We start from the raw sequence: 19,010 nt of genomic DNA, 5'->3' as shown, positions 1-19,010 counted from the left end.
TCTGTAAATTATTGACTGCGCAATGGGTCTCAAATCATTTCACAATACACACGCAGTCGGCAGGCCACACACACACACACACACACACACACACACACACACACACACACACACACACACACATACACACACATTTGAACACATAGGTATGTAATCTGACGTTTGTGACAATTTTCTACAATGTGAACTTGGATTTAGGCTATTTAGCGATTCAAGGTCTGTTGTTGCAAAAGCAATATAGCCTTTCATTGCAATTGTCTTCAATATCTGCATTATTTTCAGTATCCGACTAGGTGGTTATTTGTGTATAAATGTATTCTGTCTCTTCTCTGAGTATGGGCTATACGCATGTCTGAGCAAGTGTGTGTGAATGGGGTCAATGTTTACGACATAGATTATCATAAAATGTAATGCATCTAATGCCATATTACCATGGAACCTACCACAGTACTGTATTTGAGATTTAACTGATTTTTGATACACGACTTCTCCCTTGAGTTTTTTAATCTTTAAACAAAATGAATATGGCATACTGGCATTACGCGCTTTGAATGGGAGGAGTCTCTCGTCTTCTTGGGTTTTAATTGGCTGTCAGCTGAAGCACCAAGAAGTGTGAGTATCAGTAATTATATTCAGCATGTTTTGCACAAGAAATGTCAGCCAGAAAGGGATATCTTCATCCTCCGTCAAATTATACCTCAACAATGTCATGCTCCGACAACCAAGCTGGAAATTCGTTTTTAGTGGACTCCTCAATCAACGGACGAACCGAGAACAGTGCCCCATACTACCAAAGTAACGGCGTGTACTTGCCACCAACCTCGGACTACACATATGGACTATCCCACGGCGCTTTTTTCTCGGGTCTCACCAAGCGCAACGAGACCAGTGCTCAAACGACTATGGTACCGTCATCTGGCCACTATATTCAAGGGATGGAAACGTGGCTAGAGACGTCGAGATCCTGTCGAGTAGATCAGTCGAGCAGCCAGCAAATTGCTCCCTGTTCATTCTCTCCGAGCATCAAAGAAGAGAACGCATACTGCCTCTATGAATCAGAGAAATGTGCAAAAGGGTCAACGGCAGAAGACATTTCCTACTCCCGGGTAACACCAGGATCGTGCCCGGTTACCAATAATGGCACCGTGCCTGTTCCTGGGTACTTCCGCCTGTCTCAGACATATACGTCGTCCAAGGTTTATCAAGATGTTCAGCCAAATCCCACTCACTTTACTTTGCAACGTCCTTCCCGTTTCGACACCTCACCGCACTCAACTACCTCTGTGGATACAGGCAGGAGGGAGAGTGAAGCGGCGCCAGCCACTACCCCTACGCCATGCGCTCCTCCAAGAGATGAGGACACCCGGGTATCGTCTGTGGAAGGTTCGTCCTCCCCCGAACCCTCGGAGAGCTGTGCAGAAAGTCCTGACAAAGCAATCAAAGGTGACTACTCTAATGTAGCGTTTATGACAGTAGACAGTGCATGCAGTGGGGAGTGTCAATTACCTTATAGTTACTCAATGTGTGCCTTCCTTTTATAAATAAAGTTGGCTACTGTAGGATCGCTTATGGTGAACTTTTACGCTTCGCCATAGGTACGCTATGCGTTATGCTCACTGGTAAAGGCGAGACTCTGGCTTTGACAGAGAGCCCATGAGCCGGGATTTCCTCCTGTGTTTTTATTATTTTATGACGAGGAGCAGCAAGGCCAATCCAGTCCAGTCCATCTGTCCAATGCAAGGCGCTGATGTCCTCAGTCATCCCCCCCATAAAATGCATACCCATAATTTCAGCAGACTACGTGTACGTTTTATGTCTTAATAAAGGTGTAATATTACACTAAATAGAATTAATTGGACCTTGAACACAACGTGGAAGCACATGTAGCCAAAATGTGTGCTAATCATAAAAACGTGAATATGTGAGGCCTATAGAGCAGCTTATTAACTGTCAAACAAACATAGGCCCAGCTTTGCCTACATTTTACAGTTTATTTTACATAATACAATGTATTTTGGATACAGGTAATTTATTAAAGTGACTCACTGTTCGTATAAGTACTCAAAAATGATTATCACTGATATGATTAATATTGCACAATGAATATGCATGCATCGCTTTTTTAAGGTCGTTATCTTCTCATCCAAATATGGCACAATATTTGGCATATTCAAGTAATTTTCTGCGGCCAGAAACAAATAACATTAATTTAGGAACATTTCAATAGAGAACTTGGTGCAGGAATATAGGCAATATAGGAATATATGCTCATGTCAGTATATCAACAATGATTCCCACTAATTTCTCTCTCATTTTCTTCATAGGGGATGGGAAAAAAGAGAGCACGGCCAACTGGCTTACAGCAAAGAGTGGCCGAAAGAAGCGTTGCCCCTACAGTAAGCACCAGACTCTTGAGCTCGAGAAAGAATTTCTCTTCAATATGTACTTGACTCGTGAGCGTCGTCTGGAGATAAGCCGCAGCGTCCACCTGACAGACAGGCAAGTCAAAATCTGGTTCCAAAACCGAAGAATGAAACTGAAAAAAATGAGTCGGGAAAACAGAATTCGGGGGCTATCAAACAACTTCAATTTTTCATGAGACATTTATGCGGTTGCCGCCCTCTTCTATCAACGGCAAGGGCGCCTTTGAGAACTGTGAGCTTATATAGGCCTACAGTATGACCGTGTAGGCTGTAGGATAGGCCTACTATTGATAACTTATTGATTGTTGTTTTGTTAACGTTTTCTGTTCACGTCTGTTTTATTTGTCGTGGTTATGTATTTATAAAATGTAGGCTCAAAAACATGGTCGCTTAGTCTGAACCAGGTTGTGTAAAGAAAATTCGATATGGGACAACGTGTTTCAGAGTTGCACAATATCGACATTAGATGTACATAATATAGCCTATTGTGTATATATAGTGAACTTTGGGTAAAACATTGGAATCTGCATGCTGGAATAGCTCTTGGGATTTTTTTAAACGTTTAGCAACATTGGCCTTCATTTCGTCATGGTTAACTAGCCCCAGGAGGTTTGATTGCCTGATCTGCACATTTTGCTGATCTAGTTTACTAAAAGCATCCCGCACTATTTTGTCAAGGCTTGATTCTATTTATATACAAGACAATGAGAATTATAAGCAGGCCTATTGTTTACAATTCGTCTTATAGTAGTGGGAGTTCATATTTGTATTCTCTCCAGACAGTTTATTGTACTCATTGCTTTAGAGAGACTATACTGTGAAAGAATGACTCATTACTATGTGGTGTGGGCTTAAATAAAAACATGGCACGTTATGTGTTGTATAGCTTCTTTTGTTTCACAGGGCATGCTTCATGTATTTGAATTTACTCTTCCATACCCATTCCATTCCCTCTGCAGAGGGACTTATGCGCAAGGTTGCTATTTCAGCACAATAAGGAAAACAACTTCCTTTGTACTGCTCTTTGATGCTGAAGCAGTTTATTTCAATATTAAACTTTGCCTGTCTGTGCACTAGGTCTACACATTTTGATGGCCATTGTGAAGTTTTATGGTTGAAACTCTATCGGGATTGCTATATTGTCTACCGGGTGTTGGATAGATGGTTCCTAACAAAACAAATGTTTTTCTCGAGGGCATTCTAGACGTTTGATTCATCATTAGGCCTATATGTGAAAGAATGATATCGTCCTATTTACGTTTTATTTTGGCCTATAGTGCGTGATGAAAAAAATAACATTGATACATTGTATAAAATGTACATTTCCTCGAAGAGGTGAATTGACTGTTGCGTGGTTTAGGTAGTTTCATGTTGTTGGGCTTTAGTTTTACACTCCACAACACGAAACTGTCTTAATTGCCTCAGTAAAACTCGGCGCATCTCAGAAACATTAAGTATATTTGCTCTCGTTCAATCCAAGGTCCTGGAAGTGCATTTTTATGGAGTAGTCGTGCATGATACCATATATTCCATGATGTGCATAACAATTATTTGTATTTGTCCTCACCTATGTGCACAAATGTACAAGTAGTCTCGGCATAGTCTGAGCAGACTGACAGTCAACATGACTAAATACATCACCCAAAGCAGATAGTCATGCTATAATGTTGTGGAAAGATTTTTTTTTACCTCGAATATAACACCATAGACCCTACATATTAAAAAACTACAACAAATGGGGAGGAATTGCGGTTTGTTTATCTTGTAGCCTATGTCCAGGAGTTGGGGGAGAGGACTGGCAAGGCCTCGGTTATGATCATTGCAGTCTGGCCAATGCCTCGTGCGCAGCAGCGTTCCCAGTGGCACGCATTCGAAGTGCCGGATGCGTCTGCTGCGCCAGAGAATGAATACAAAGGATAGTCTTTATTGGTGATATTTAGACCAGACAGCCAGGTTGTAACCTAAAGAAAAACAACTAAATAGCCCCTGTGATAAAACCCGTGTTATAGCACCCATTTTTCCCCACTTTCCGTTTGAGATTGCTAAAAGAGTAGAGCAGAAACTTTAGTGTGCAGCATTCTGTCCATAAATGGAAACGGTCTGCAACGGTTTATACTGACACCAACGCGGTGGATCTTTCACTTGGTAAACTTATATTTTGATTATCGAAAAATGGAGGCCTATAAAACATTTTTCTGGTACGGTTATTTTTGGCTAAGCAAGCTCTACTTGTGTATGACGTTTCAAATATGTAGTAATACACATTTTATTTGAAAGACCAAAATGTGTTGCCTATTAGGCCTATGCGATTTTGGCGATTATTCTTTACCCTGATTGATACAATTGAATAAATGGAAGTTGGCAAGCTAATGAAATGCATGTAATTGTAACATGTTTTCTTATTTGGGGTATTTGACGTTTAAGACTAAATTAATCTCATTGCAATTAAGATATTTGTTTCTACCTGTTTAGAATGTTGTTATTACACTATAGTGTCCACGTTTTTAAGAGCACTTTTTGGTAAATATTCCAAACCAAATGGTTTGAAGACCGAATTCGATTTAAACATGGTTTGGATATTCTCGAGATAGGCGTTCGCCTGCTTTATGGTTGCATTATGATTATGAATGTGAAATGGCGAACTGTATGCGCATTTGACAAACTGTGAATGTTTAGGCACGCATTATCATAATTTTCGCTCGATGGAAAAGTAGTCTAACATCACCAATCAAAGTTATATTCCTTAGGCCTTTGTCTGTCTGTTTTCTTAGCTATTGGCCTATCGCTACAATCCAGTATAGCCTACTCTTAGAAAAAAAGGGCACCATAGAAAGAAAGGTTCCAGGTAGAACCAAAAATGGCTCAATATGACCTGAAAGGGTTCTACTTAGCACCAACAAAAGGGTTACGTTCTCTACATTTGTTTCTAAGAGTGTAGCCCATAACACAATAAATATGACCAATGTTGGGCTATTTTACTGAATGAAAGAAATTCTCGCAAGGTTATGGGCTGTAAAGGACAGCTTAATCGTAGTCTATTCGTTGAGAACGATGGAGGAGCACAAACAACGAAGCTTGTTTATTTCTATATTGCTACATTTATTTTTTAAAGTAGACTAGAAGATAACTAGTCACTCACATTTCAGACCTATTAAATAAGATAAACGTTAAAGTCTCTATTGACAAGAATAATAATAAACTTTACTACTTATATAAAACGATATCTCTTTCCATAAAGGCATATGGTTTTGCCATTAAAAATATGACGGGGAAAATGGTGGCCATTTAGTGCTGCACTGATTTATTATTTATTGTTCTGTCCCACGGTCACGTGTTTGAGCCATCCAATCCAATCTCGGGCAAGGTTCAACTTATTGGACGAATGTAGTGTTCGTCTTGGTGCAGCCAAGAAGTATGATTCTGCTTTTCTAAATATTTTACAGTGGGAGTATTGCGTTTCACTGTGTGTATTTTGTCATGTCGACATTAGGTACGCTGAGTTACTATTCAGACTCGCACATTCCTCCCGACCAGGGGGATATTATGGCACCGAGATACTCATCCGCACCCGGGCTCGAACAGGCGAGCCATTCGATGCTCACTGAATATGGCGAGCAAGAACATTGCCCTATGCAGGCGAAATCTTCTATTTTCGGCGCGTCTTGGAGTCCCATTTCTGCTCAGCCTGCAAGCACCCCATCTACAGCACACCCGACCTATATACATCATCATTGTCCTACAGGAGATACCGATGGAATGTTTTTGCGCTCTTGGGCTTTGGAACCAGTTTCTACGTCCATATGTTTAACAGGATTACCGTCAAATATACACTATGATATCAAATCCGAGCCTCTGATTGGGACTGGTGACTGCACAACGTTGGAAACGCACACACCTCTCATGTCCGACATTGACAACGGGGGGTCCCTCGCAGAGAAGGATACGATTGCTTGCGATGCCATTTTCTCTAAATCCAACGAAGAGAGCACATCAGCCGAGGAAAAGAGGAACATCAATACAAGTAGGCTAAGCATGGCATCTTTAAGTTTTCACAGTGCGTAATGGTGATGATCTAAATATGCTAGCGGGGTCTTTGATATTCATTAGTACTGCTTCGTAGGAACTGTTTATTTAAAATACGACTAATGCTATAGTTTATCAGTGGTGGATGATATGAAAGGCTACATAGTGTAAATATAACGTCAACATGACAATATTGTAGCCAAGTATTTGCTAACGAATGAAAGTCATTCTTGCGCCAAAGTGTCAACTGTCCAACGACGCCACAGTCGCGTAAAGCCCCCTGACTGACCTCGACCTATGATTTTTTTTTTTTACAGGATAGGGTCTAACGGTAGAGATATTTCAAAAATCTATTTCAAGATATTTTAGATATTTTAAGAAGCAGGCATTCATAGTGATGTGTGTGTAAAACAACCATGGGTACGGGTTCATAAAAGAATGGGCGGGGGGGGGGGGGGGGGGGGACTGGCACAAAAGCAACTGATTGCACCAGAGATTGTATCTCTCTCGTTATGCGGTTAACCATCCACAGTTTGCAACATAATGAATCTTGTGCACTATACTGAGCTCTGTCTCACGTTTTCAACCCCTTTTTCAGATGACCCATCATCCAACTGGCTTCATGCAAAATCTACAAGAAAAAAACGCTGTCCATATACTAAGCATCAAATTCTCGAGCTGGAGAAGGAATTTCTGTTTAATATGTATCTCCCTCGTGATCGTAGATATGAGGTAGCAAGAGTTCTTACTCTGACTGAGAGACAAGTTAAAATCTGGTTTCAAAATCGCAGGATGAAGATGAAGAAAGGTAATAAAGATCGACGGAAAGACTTTTAGAAAGTGGGCAACTGGCTGATTTTCAGGGAGCAAAATTAATTCCGGAAAATACCTACCCACGGTTTGCTTGACCTTTACATGTTGTGTTTTGTAGTTGTGTTGTTATTGTACTATTTGTTAGTTCGTTTTCTTCCATCTATTGTTCTATGTTATCTGTTTGTGAATGGGCATTTTCATGTTGTCATTAACTTTGGATGTAATTAGTGACAATTCCAATTGATGCATATAGAACTTGTTACAAATGGTCTAGGCATACTGTTCTTTGCATGAATTGTTCAATTGATAATGGTCTGTGGTTTTGAATTCAGTGTTTATAGCTATGATAATGTTTATGCGTTGGCTAACTGAATGTATTTTAACTACCTATTTGCATTAGACCATTACGTTATTGCAAAAGCAACGTAGCAATTTCGGCAAATGCAACGTGAATATTTATTAACAATGTAAGTTTTCTCAATTGCAGGGTTTAGAATCCTTAAAGTTTATAGAATTGGGATAACACTGTGCACACGCAAAATACCTCAATGTCAAGTCTTTCAGTTCCAAAATAAAGAGTCGTTTGTATTGAGATATCAAATAAAACGTCAAAACGTCATTTCTGCTTCGTAATTCATATTGTTTAAACATCTGAGCATTAGTCTAATTATTACTAAACATAATATAGGCAAATACATATCACAGATTTACTTTAATTACTCCAAAGTAGTTTTATTATTATCCAACTGAACAATACAATAGCCCATAGTTTTGTTGGCTTTTGAACCACAATGCCAATTAACCTAAACTGAATAAGTAAATAACTTCTGAAAATGGGCCTAGACTTTCAAAATATATTTGCTTACAAGAATGACAAAATACTAATGTAAGTCTACATCAGGCATACATCTGGAGTTTGTTGTCAAACTTGCAAACTTAACAAGGTGACCTAGGCCTATACTGGATTTAATAGTGGCATTTCTCTTGTTTTCCATGTCAGTTTATAGCCACCAAACACGATGCAATCAATAGCTCCTCTTTTCTCTATTTCCCTTTAAGGTTTTGTTCATTGGGTTGTGCATCGCAACATACACATAAAGTCCATTGCCGGACAAGCCAAAGCATGGTATTGCTTTACGTGTCTTGGCGAACGATATTGGTTGCCATACAGCAATAAACCACAATCACAGCTTTAACTGTTTATGGGGTGTAAAACGATTGAGGGCGGATAGGGAACCAACTCCACGGACGTCCGTGCATGAATATCAGTATAATATGCTTTTAATACAGTGTATTTTGGGGGTTAAACATTTGCAAAGTTGTAATTACAAAAATTATGGTTCAACACATCGTTCGAAAAACATCTTAAAACATGTTTCAGGGTGTGCGCGAGCGTGCTCTCTAACGCACACAACACAACACAACACAACACAACACAACACAACACAACACCACAACACAACACAACACAACACAACACAACACAACACACACACACACACACACACACACACACACACACACACACACACACACACACACACACACACAGAGGGCGAGAGAGAGAGCGAGAGCACTGGGCCTGTTGTTTAGCCGCGCTGTGACGCAGATGGGCCAGTCTTCAAAGGTCTTAATCCAGAAAGCTCAATAAAACGAAGGCTTTACCATGCTGTCTGGTTTTTCTCTTCTAATTACTTTATGAGCGTCCACCACCAATTACACTGTTTCCGCGCAGAGGCATCCATTTGTTGTTCTTCGGCACAAAAGGCTGACAGAGAAAGCCCTCTTTATTGGTGTTTCCAACCAAAGACCAATCCAAATCCTCGAAGTTATACTAGACCGATTGGAAATTGTATTAACAAAATGTCTCTGTTCATTGGTAGCCTACTAAAATGGTTTCTATTAAATGTAATGAAAAATTCACAAGTTGGGCCATGCGTAATGTAATGTGACTACCGCATGTGCCAACAGATATTTTGGTGTATTTGGTGTTGCCGTTGTCATATAACCAGTAGGTGGAGGCATCGACTCATTGGAAGAATGACTCCAAAAGCACCCTATTTATTGCAGATTGACTGCCTGGACGCAAGAGGGACGAATGAGACCTCATAAGATGTGTGCTTATAGGCTCCTGACGTTTTTGTGCAGTATGGACTACAAGGAATGACAGAAGGTGAATAAAATGACAGTTTACCCCACCCTCCATCCTTGTATAGAGGATTTTAGGATCCTGGCTCTTTTTGGGACAGAATCTTAATTCAAAACTGAACACATCTTCATAGATGTGAAAGGGCTCTGGATTGATGAATATCAAAAATGCACCTTGCAGAGGGATATAGAGAACCATGTTGCCAGTGAACCTGTGACCAGACTGGTGTTGGCAACATGGTTCTCTATATCCTTCTGCAAGGTGAATTTGTGATATTCACCAATCCAGAGTCCTTTCACATGAGGATGTGTTCAGTTCTGAACACAAGTACTGTGAGGACAACACACCAAGGGCAGAGGGGGAGGGGTGAATTTTCTGTCTCAAGTGGCCATTTTCAGGTTTTGGGGTTTGGTTATAGACGCTTTGGGCTATAAAAAAAATCACACCCTAATGGAGAATACAAAGGTGAAAGGATCCAAAATGTTCTTGCTTATAGGCTTTCCAAAATGGTTGAATGTTGATTTATCAACACCCCTCTTTATTGTTTAAGCATTTAACTGTGAGTCACTCTTCAGGGAATTTACTAAAGGGCCAACATGTAGAAATGCATTGTGCATGAAAGGGATTCTTTATCTCTCTATGTCAGGATCAATGACTTGTTGGGGGCATTTATAGAGCCATGCTGCACTGAGAAAAAAAGGTGCTACCTAGAACCATAAAGGCTTCTTCGGCTGTCCCTATGGGAGAACCCTTTGAAGAACCCTTTTTGGTTCCATATAGAACCCATTTCGTTCCATGTAGAACCCTTTCCACAAAAGGTTCTAAATGGAACCCGAAATGGTTCTACGTGGAACCTTCAAATGGTTTTCCCACAGGGACAGCTGAATAAGCCCTTTGGAACCCTTTTTTCTAAGAGTGCTCAAACAGTGAGTTCCTTGGATGTTGTTTGCAGTGCCCTTTCCTGATCCCCATGCATCAAACCATATGTCAGCTCCAATGACAGAAGCCATTATTGAAGCCTTGGTATTGAAGTTCAGGGTGCAGTCATGGTGATGAGCACCTGGTCGCTCATGATCATTGACGTATTTAAGAACATCCTCTACTTCATTCATATATATATATATATATATATATATATATATATATATATATATATATATATATATATATATATATATATATATATATATATGAAAATATAAATGAAAAGCGTCAAATGTTTTTAGGGCATTTCTGCTTTTATTGGGATAGAGACAGTAGAGACTGACAGGAAGGATGGGAGGGAGAGGAGGGATGACATGCAAGATATCTCGGGGGTCGGAATCGAACCAGGAACTTTGCGATTACGTGGTATGCGCATTAGTGTGCTACGCCACTAAGCGCCCAAAAAGCGTTAAATGTTGACTACAAATTGGCTGAAAAGGCTGGTCGTGTTGTTGACAAACAAAACTCTATAACTATTAGCCTACCTTATGTTTTTTTATAATTTTTTATTTGAACTCTAACGATGTAACTACATTTGTATTCTAATAACCCTTTTGAACTCTGGTAACTACTATCACGTGCAGGCGCACGTATCATATCAGTGACTGGTCTGGTAAAGTAGTAATGTACTTTATTATGCTGGGTCTGAACTGAAAAGTGGTAAGAGATGTCACGTGACACCAGTAACACAGTGGACTATTTATAGGCCAACAATTGAGGCTATTTGGATATATGTAAGGCTATTCCAAATGTTTAGGTTATCATGTTTTAAAAAAAATATACGCATCTGTTTTAGTTTTGTATGTGCCCGGAGGTCCTTATATCTTTACGAGGGCCTCAATAGTCTATTTTTACTAGGCCAATTCTCAATGTTAAAACATGATATAGGGCTTATATCCTAAAACAATGATCGAAAGATACAAAAAATGTTTATAATCGATTACTAAGGCCTGTGTATCTACACATTGTTTCGACTATGCTTAATAGGCCTAGGCCAATATTATTTAGGCTAACTGTGCTAAGCTTTTTTTAATGGAGGCTACAATATGTCTCTCAAATTGAATAAGGTCACCTTGTTATATCAGGACGTGGCACCGACCTTACATGACCTAGTCCTTGGATATCTTTGCGCTTTTGATGGTCTTGTATATCCTACGCCCCTAAATATATCTTGACCAGAGCTACTCCTTCGCAAAATTAATCTCGTATCGTCATATCCGGTAGCATAATGTCCACACTATCCTCCTGCATAGGACTGTGAATATGTCCTAATGCGCATGCATAGGCTAATCTCCCAGCTATTGGTGGGCGTTGTTTATATAGGCTAGGGAACAACGTGATGTGTGTAGGAGGTGGATGAGCATCTCTACTATTGTACTATTGTGCAGTGCCGGTCTCAAAAGATGTAAGTCTTGGGGATATAGTCTGGATTCCTAATAGAAAGACTTCAGAGATCATGACATATCCTTTCTCTTTATCCTTGTCTTCTCATACGACCCCAGTATTTTCCCACTGCGCTGTAGTCTGGCATCTTTAATATTGTATGCTTGTATGCATGGATCCTTACTTTATGGTCATATCAAAAGATCATAACGTGAACTTTGAAGCTAAATAGTGTAGTAAACACTTATTTCATAATTTGTATCCAGTGTACTTTTGTATTATCTTGAAAGTATCCCAGATATATACCTCCCCAAATGAATGGGCCTAGTCTGTGGCTGAGTAGTGAGTTAGTTCATTTTCCACATGATTATTTCTCAAATCAAAACACAGGACATCCTCATGTACGAATGTTTTATTTCTGCAAAGAATAGACAAAGTCAGTTGGTCTCTTGAACCTCTGTCGTTACAGAGTGCACCTCTCTGTTGAAGGCATCAAACTGCAAAACAGAAAAACAGAACAAAAATCCACTAGGCTATATTTATACGATTATATGTATTTTCTTTCCCAAAAATTGTAGTTATTATTTTACTATTTTTTCTCATTGCATTAGCCTAGTAAGGGCTATAGTGCTTCTACTAATCCAAATAATGAGGACAATTTTGATATCGTTAAAAATTATTCTCTCGCTGAAGTGAACTCCTTCTCCTTTGGTCCACTATGTTTCTGCCCAGCATTCAAGGTGTCTGTACTTGATGGGGTAACAGACGGTTGATGTAGCTCGTCCTGTCCACTATTCATCCAGACACACATCACAATTAAAGTTCAGCTTCATTCAACCAAACATATCACATTGATTTATACAGTTAAGCATAAATAATTTAAACAAACTGTAATGAAAAATATTGTCCAGAAGTAACATTGATTGAAGAAAAGAAAGTAAAACTACATCTTATTGAAATAAGTAATTTAGTCTACATTAGTGATGTCAATATCCAACAGATTTTACTCGATGGGTTCTTTGTTTCCTTTCTACAGATACAGGCCTATTGTTGCGATAGAGAACACCTCGTATGCTATGCAAAACATTAAACGAATAAGGTATACCTACATGTAGTATTAACTTGATGAATATTAGTATTAGTTATTTTACGTGGATAAGCGTTAACACACCACATTTGTGAAGTTATGTCTAGTCGTAACGATATTTACCCCATTCAATAATAAGGGTAGGCTACAAATAGAAATATGGATCGGATATCTTCTAAATATGACTTGAAACAACAATAAAAAATGAACAGATTCATAGCATTGAATCATGTTTTCGCTTCTCAATTGCTTATTGATGAAAATATTTTCTAATGCAATGCATCCATACATGCATATTGTCCTTTTGCATAGACATAAACATGATATGCGTCTCGCTCTTCAAAGCAGGTACTTGCATTTATTTATGCCTATTATCTAATCAGCAACAATATTGTATTTTATTAAATAAGATGTTTTTTAGCCCGTGGACAAACATGTGAGAGGTTGAATGTGGGATTTTCGCAGAATGCCAACACCCACTCACCTTTGCAGACAAAAGACCTTGTGTAAAAGAAAATCCATTCGTTGCTTTCTCACCAACTCAGTCAATTCCACTCATCTGCTGCCTTTCTATCTAACGTTGTCCTTTCGAAAACGAACATGCAATAGATTTTCCCTTTTTTAAACAAAGTAAGGCAGGATTACTTACCTATAGGCCAATTTTCAACATGAAATAGGCTAATAAGAACATTATTTTGACTAGGCTACTATCCTTTTTCAGAAATGGATTCCTAGTAAAAAAAAATAAAAAAAAGCCATTGCAGTTTCCCCATAAGTACTATGTTGTTTCCCTCTTCCTGGCCACATATGATCTAAGAGAGTGTTAGATGGTTTAAATGTGTTCTTAGGGCACGGAGCTGTCAGACCTTTTGGCGAGCAAGATTGATAGCGCGCAGGCTTCCAGGGTTCTTTGTTTGGAATATAAGCAATAAACGGCCCGAGGCCTACCACTTTTTCTCAGTTAAGACTGCTGAGAATAGTATGAAAAACACCTGGTTAAGAATAGTTTGATATGTATATAATGATTTGTATTTATTTATCTCTAACTCAATAGAATGATTAGGAAGGGTTGCATCAGAGAGGTACTATCAATAGGCATAGACTACCTCAATGAATGGTCTAATCGTGGAATATCCATTATTTCGTGGAATAAATTATTTAGGGCTCAGTAATGGTCTAATGATGACAATGGGAAAGTATAACACTTCTGCTGGTTTTAGCACCTATAGGTAAGGATCATTCAAAATGGGTGTTAAGACAAATAGGATACACTGTCTTACCATTGAGCCATAACAACCCTAGTGCGAACTAGCATTAGGCTACATGATTTACTAGCGAATGCTAGTCCAACTCATCATAGATTACTGTCTCAGAATAATAGAACTGATTCAAATGAATACTCTAGCACACCCTATTATGGCTGCTATAGGTGTAATTAATGTTTGTTATCCACATATTTCAACGTGTTGTCTGTTGCCAGATATTGGTGGTTTTGGAAGTCAAAAGCATACATCTCAAGAATAAGATTGTAAGTTTATGCAATATGTCACAGCTAAATATTTTTGAAGCCTTCAGTTTGTGCTTGTGTGTTTGTGTGAGGAAGAGAGAGAGAGAGAGAGAGAGAGAGATAGAGAGAGAGAGAAGGGAGGGGACACGTCGATATCTATAATACGTCTATGTGCGCCCTTCTGCAGAGCTTTGTCAGAATTCTCAAGATTTACGAGTTACTTTGGTAATGACTGTAGGCGTCGTTACATTAAGACATTAAAGCGGGTGTTGAAGTGATTTGTGAGGTGTTGGACAATTGGAATCAATGCGCAGAGGACCCGGGAGTAACCCGGGAACGCGCGGCTGTAAACCGGGAGCGCGCTCCGCCCCACACACACACACACACACACACACACACACACACACACACACACACACACACACACACACACACACACACACACAGGCTCTTAAATGGGCTGCATTTGGGGGCAGTAGTGAACAAACTGACGAAAATGTGTAAATAAAGCAGCCCCTACCCACAGAATGAGGCGTTCCCCCTCCGACTTTTTCGATCAATCACAGAGGACAGTGGCCTCTTTTGATTAAACCCCAAATTGTCATTGGGCAGAGGTAATCATGTGACAAGCAATACGGTCCAATTTCAACCTTGTCTCCATGAAAGCAATAGTTTAATGGCATCGCTGTCCCCATACGGCCGTAATCAGTAAAATAGTTGAAAAAACACTTGTCACGATATTTCATTATTTTCCCTCGCCCACAAAATTGCGAACGGTGACTTTCCAAGACAAGGTAGAGGAGATGAATTACGAATTTGAGCGAGAGAGCGGTTTTATCAATAGTCAGCCGTCGCTTGCTGAGTGCCTGACATCTTTTACCCCTGTCGGTGATGCATTTCAAAGTTCATCAATCAAGAACTCGACGCTTTCACAGTCGACACTGATTCCTCCTCCTTTTGAGCAGACCATTCCAAGCCTGAACCCCGGCAGCCACCCACGCCACAGCCGGTCAAAGCAGAGTCTGAATGGCTGTAGCCCGCTGCCAGCCGCATCCCTACCCCCGGAGTACCCATGGATGAAGGAGAAGAAACCCACCAAGAAAAGCCAAACTACTACCACAGCAACAACCACCGACTCTGCTCCACTCTACTTCTCCCCAGAAGGTGGGATATGATTGATAACCTATTTCAAATATCAGTTTTAGTCTGCATGGGAATTGGCCTTTTGAAATATCTGTGGTCTCAAAATTGTAATGTGTGGCTAATTCTCTTGAATGACTTGCAAAATGTCCCCCATCAATTACCAATGTTAGATTTAAGCATTTTTTAATTTCATGAATGTGCTGACTGGTGATGCAGTGCAAGAATGTTAATGTTTGACAGTAATGAAGAGTGATAGATTACTCTTACTCGGGCCGGCAGCTGGCATGTTCATTAATCTTCACCAGCCTGGTCCTCGCAGACCCATCATATTCTGCTCGGGGCTCATAAATCGCCAAAGTCCCGTGGCTTGCTCCCCACAAACGATTTGTGCCCTGCAGAACCTCTGGTTTTATTTCAAAATGGTGTAGTCTAATCTACCATATGTTCCCGCAAAACTAGGCCTATACATTTTCATTCAAGCAACTAAAATTATAATGGATGGAATAGGCCTATAAACAGGCTATAATCTCTTAATGTCTTTTAGGGTCGCCAGAGATAACGGAGAGTGGTGGCGGGTCATCTCGCAGGTTGAGGACAGCGTACACCAACACTCAGCTATTGGAGCTGGAGAAGGAGTTCCATTTCAACAAGTACCTCTGCAGACCAAGGCGGGTGGAAATAGCCGCTTTACTGGATTTAACTGAGAGGCAAGTTAAAGTGTGGTTCCAGAACCGGAGAATGAAACACAAAAGACAAACACACTGTAAGGAGAATCAAAACGGTGAGGGGAAATTCACAAGTCTGGAGGACGGTGGAGAGGACGACTTCGAGCAGGCTGTAAACAATGTATCAGGGGCGCTTTTGGAGAGGGAGAGCTACTCGTTTCACCAAAATACCTTAACTTCACAGCCACCTCAGAATGGACACAATGGAGATTACCAAAGCCTTACTGTTTCGCCTTTAAACAGCAATGACAAAAATCTTAAACATTTTCCTAACCCATCACCCACTGTTCCTATCTGCGTGTCAACAATAGGCCCGGACTGCGCATCTGGCGGGGACAATGGTCATTCCCCGGCCCTGGACGTCTCTTTGCAGGACTTTCACGTTTTCTCATCGGATTCCTTCTCTCCCAGTCTGTCAGATTCCATAGATAGCCCAATGGGGTTATCAACTGAAAGTTTTGATTTTTTCTCAGAAACGCTCACAACAATCGATCTGCAACATTTGAGCTATTAACTGTCTTTAAAAAACAGCAATTTAGTTTAGAAAGAGTTTATCTCCTTACAAGTAATTGGCTTATTTGCCTCGTAAGTCAATCTTTATTTTTGACTGAATTGATTAATACATGACCCACATGAGGTAAGTTTTAAAACAACAATATGAATATGTTTGATGCCACTATTACAGCTAGAGATAAAAAGATTCCTTTTATTTTTGTATCATATTTGGGTACGATGTCATGAATAGCCTATTTTCTTAGAATAAAATTGTATTTACCAGAAATGTTGGTGTTCTTTACTTATTTACCATGCGAGTTTGAATAGGTGTAATATATTCAATTAGTTTCATGTGTGCAAGAAACAAGAGAGATTGAATATATTATGGGCCTGAAAATAATTGGCCTATAATATTCAGAGGAAAACAAATGATTGCAGCGAGTGACCCTAGAAATGTGCTCTTTTCCCCAGTATGGTGCGGGCAAAACACTTTTCATTGACCTAAGATATAGGTTATATACAAAATACAGATTACTATTAGATAGACAGGGGGGTTCTTTGCAGACCTCCTAAACATAAATCACAAATATGTCACACTTAACATAGCCTCAAAGGCCTAGGCACCATAAGCGATCATTTTCAAATATTGTTGCACCCTTCCAAATAAGACGCGAGAATATGACCTAAAATGACACAACCATGAATAAAGTATGCAGGACTGGTTTGCTTCTTCCTGGAAAGTAGAAAGGCGATGAGTGATTTTACACAATAGCTCCTGAAGGAGACATAGATTACAGTTTCTGAGTTCATAAATCACAATGGTTTATGACTGAGGACGTTATTAAAGAGATTAATTGCCTTAGTACATGCACAAATAAAAACAATCTTGGGAGTTCACGGCCAAAAGCTGTAACTTTGTTGGCGTTCTACAATTACATTTTATAGCCTATAAAACTTACGGCATGCGGCGGGTGCGCGTGTACGATCACACAAAGTAGGCCTATTTCAATCCCATTTAAAAATGTAATTGCCCTTTTTTTTTTTTAAATAAATAATTTGATAGATTCGTTTATTTATTTCCTCTGCAGTCAAACGAAACACAACGTATGTGGTTATAATGTGGTTGTTTTGGAATTAATAAAATGTAATTGGCTATCTTGTTGTACAATTAACCGTATAGATCAGCCTATGAATATTGGTATCCACGTTACATGGGGTAGGCTTCATGACATAGATTAAAGTGGAAGGCTACCATGAACGTGATTACTTTTCAGACGTTCACTGAATATTTTACACAAATAGCGCCGAGGCCAATTAGCTTTAGGCCTATATTTGTTGATCGCGGTGTAAGCTAAACACAACTCTATCCAAGGTGTCAACGATATATCACTGCGCGGACAGTTTTTCCCGAAACCATGTAGGTATAGTGGCTAGGCCTATATGCTACCCATAATATGAATACCATTTGGCGACGGTGTCTTTTCTTTCTCAACAGGCTTTGCATTCTAGGGTGCTATTCAATAGGCCTAGGAATCTGATCGCATAAGAAGACCGCTACTTTCATTGGGTCTCCGGATAAACTCAATGCACCGCCATTTTCTAGAATAAGGCACGGCCTGCATGTGGCCGCTCTACAAGCGAATATACTAGTATGCTAATCGATATTACATCCAGTCTGAAATGGAAGAATGTTAGAAATCTACATAATAGTAGTTTCATGTGGAAAAAAAACATACGACATGGGTCTACAGCCAAGCATTAAAAGCTTAGGCCTACTCCCACCACATGATGTAGCAGCAGGATCTCCTTACTGTAGCTGATAGTCCTATGCTTTGCCCAATTATGGACCCATGCTTGCAGTCTTTTGAGGATAGTTATGGAAAAAAAACATGGGTCAAAAGTAAAAGTTTAAATGTACAAAAAGAAGCCATGGATATTTTTTATAACCTGCTTCTAATGTGATGATATAAATAAGTCTCGCCCTCCATCTGGCAGTAACAGCTATTTGCACCTTACAATACTACGTTTACAGTAACATGTTAACAAATCAATTTCTCAAACAGCTACTCTGAAGAAATATCTTCATCCAACTGCTCCTGTTTAATAGCTGCCTTGTGTGTGCACATCCCTTACCAAACCAGGTCTGCAAAGGTAGATCAAGGACAAAGATTACCTGGCCAATGAGACAATGATCAATGATACTTACAATAATTACAAGTACGACTGATAAGTTAACAGCATGGGTGCATGCAGGAAGAACATGGGATTAAACAATGCA

At 39.7% G+C, this 19,010-nt stretch overlaps 3 protein-coding genes across 3 annotated transcripts; all 3 read left to right on the top strand.

Annotated features, from left to right (window-relative positions):
- Nucleotides 1–653: 653 nt before the first annotated feature.
- hoxa10b (homeobox A10b) lies at nucleotides 654–2,599 on the top strand (the record flags this gene model as incomplete). The annotated part of the gene is made up of 2 exons (XM_083678677.1): nucleotides 654–1,443; nucleotides 2,325–2,599. 2 exons carry the CDS (start codon nucleotides 654–656, stop codon nucleotides 2,597–2,599), a joined length of 1,065 nt encoding a protein of 354 aa, XP_083534803.1.
- A 3,301-nt stretch (nucleotides 2,600–5,900) lies between these two features.
- On the top strand, nucleotides 5,901–7,283 carry hoxa9b (homeobox A9b; the record flags this gene model as incomplete). Its single annotated transcript, XM_083679399.1, has 2 exons — nucleotides 5,901–6,444; nucleotides 7,045–7,283. 2 exons carry the CDS (start codon nucleotides 5,901–5,903, stop codon nucleotides 7,281–7,283), a joined length of 783 nt encoding a protein of 260 aa, XP_083535525.1.
- A 7,889-nt stretch (nucleotides 7,284–15,172) lies between these two features.
- Nucleotides 15,173–17,018, top strand: hoxa2b (homeobox A2b; the record flags this gene model as incomplete). Its single annotated transcript, XM_083678908.1, has 2 exons — nucleotides 15,173–15,533; nucleotides 16,057–17,018. 2 exons carry the CDS (start codon nucleotides 15,173–15,175, stop codon nucleotides 16,749–16,751), a joined length of 1,056 nt encoding a protein of 351 aa, XP_083535034.1. The 3' UTR covers nucleotides 16,752–17,018.
- Nucleotides 17,019–19,010: the final 1,992 nt, after the last annotated feature.

Source organism: Argentina silus (assembly GCF_951799395.1).
Source record: "Argentina silus genome assembly, chromosome: 10".
NCBI classification, from domain to species: Eukaryota; Metazoa; Chordata; class Actinopteri; order Argentiniformes; family Argentinidae; genus Argentina; species Argentina silus.
Note: the sequence above shows the minus strand (reverse complement) of the source record. Positions and strands in the feature narration are given on the sequence as shown.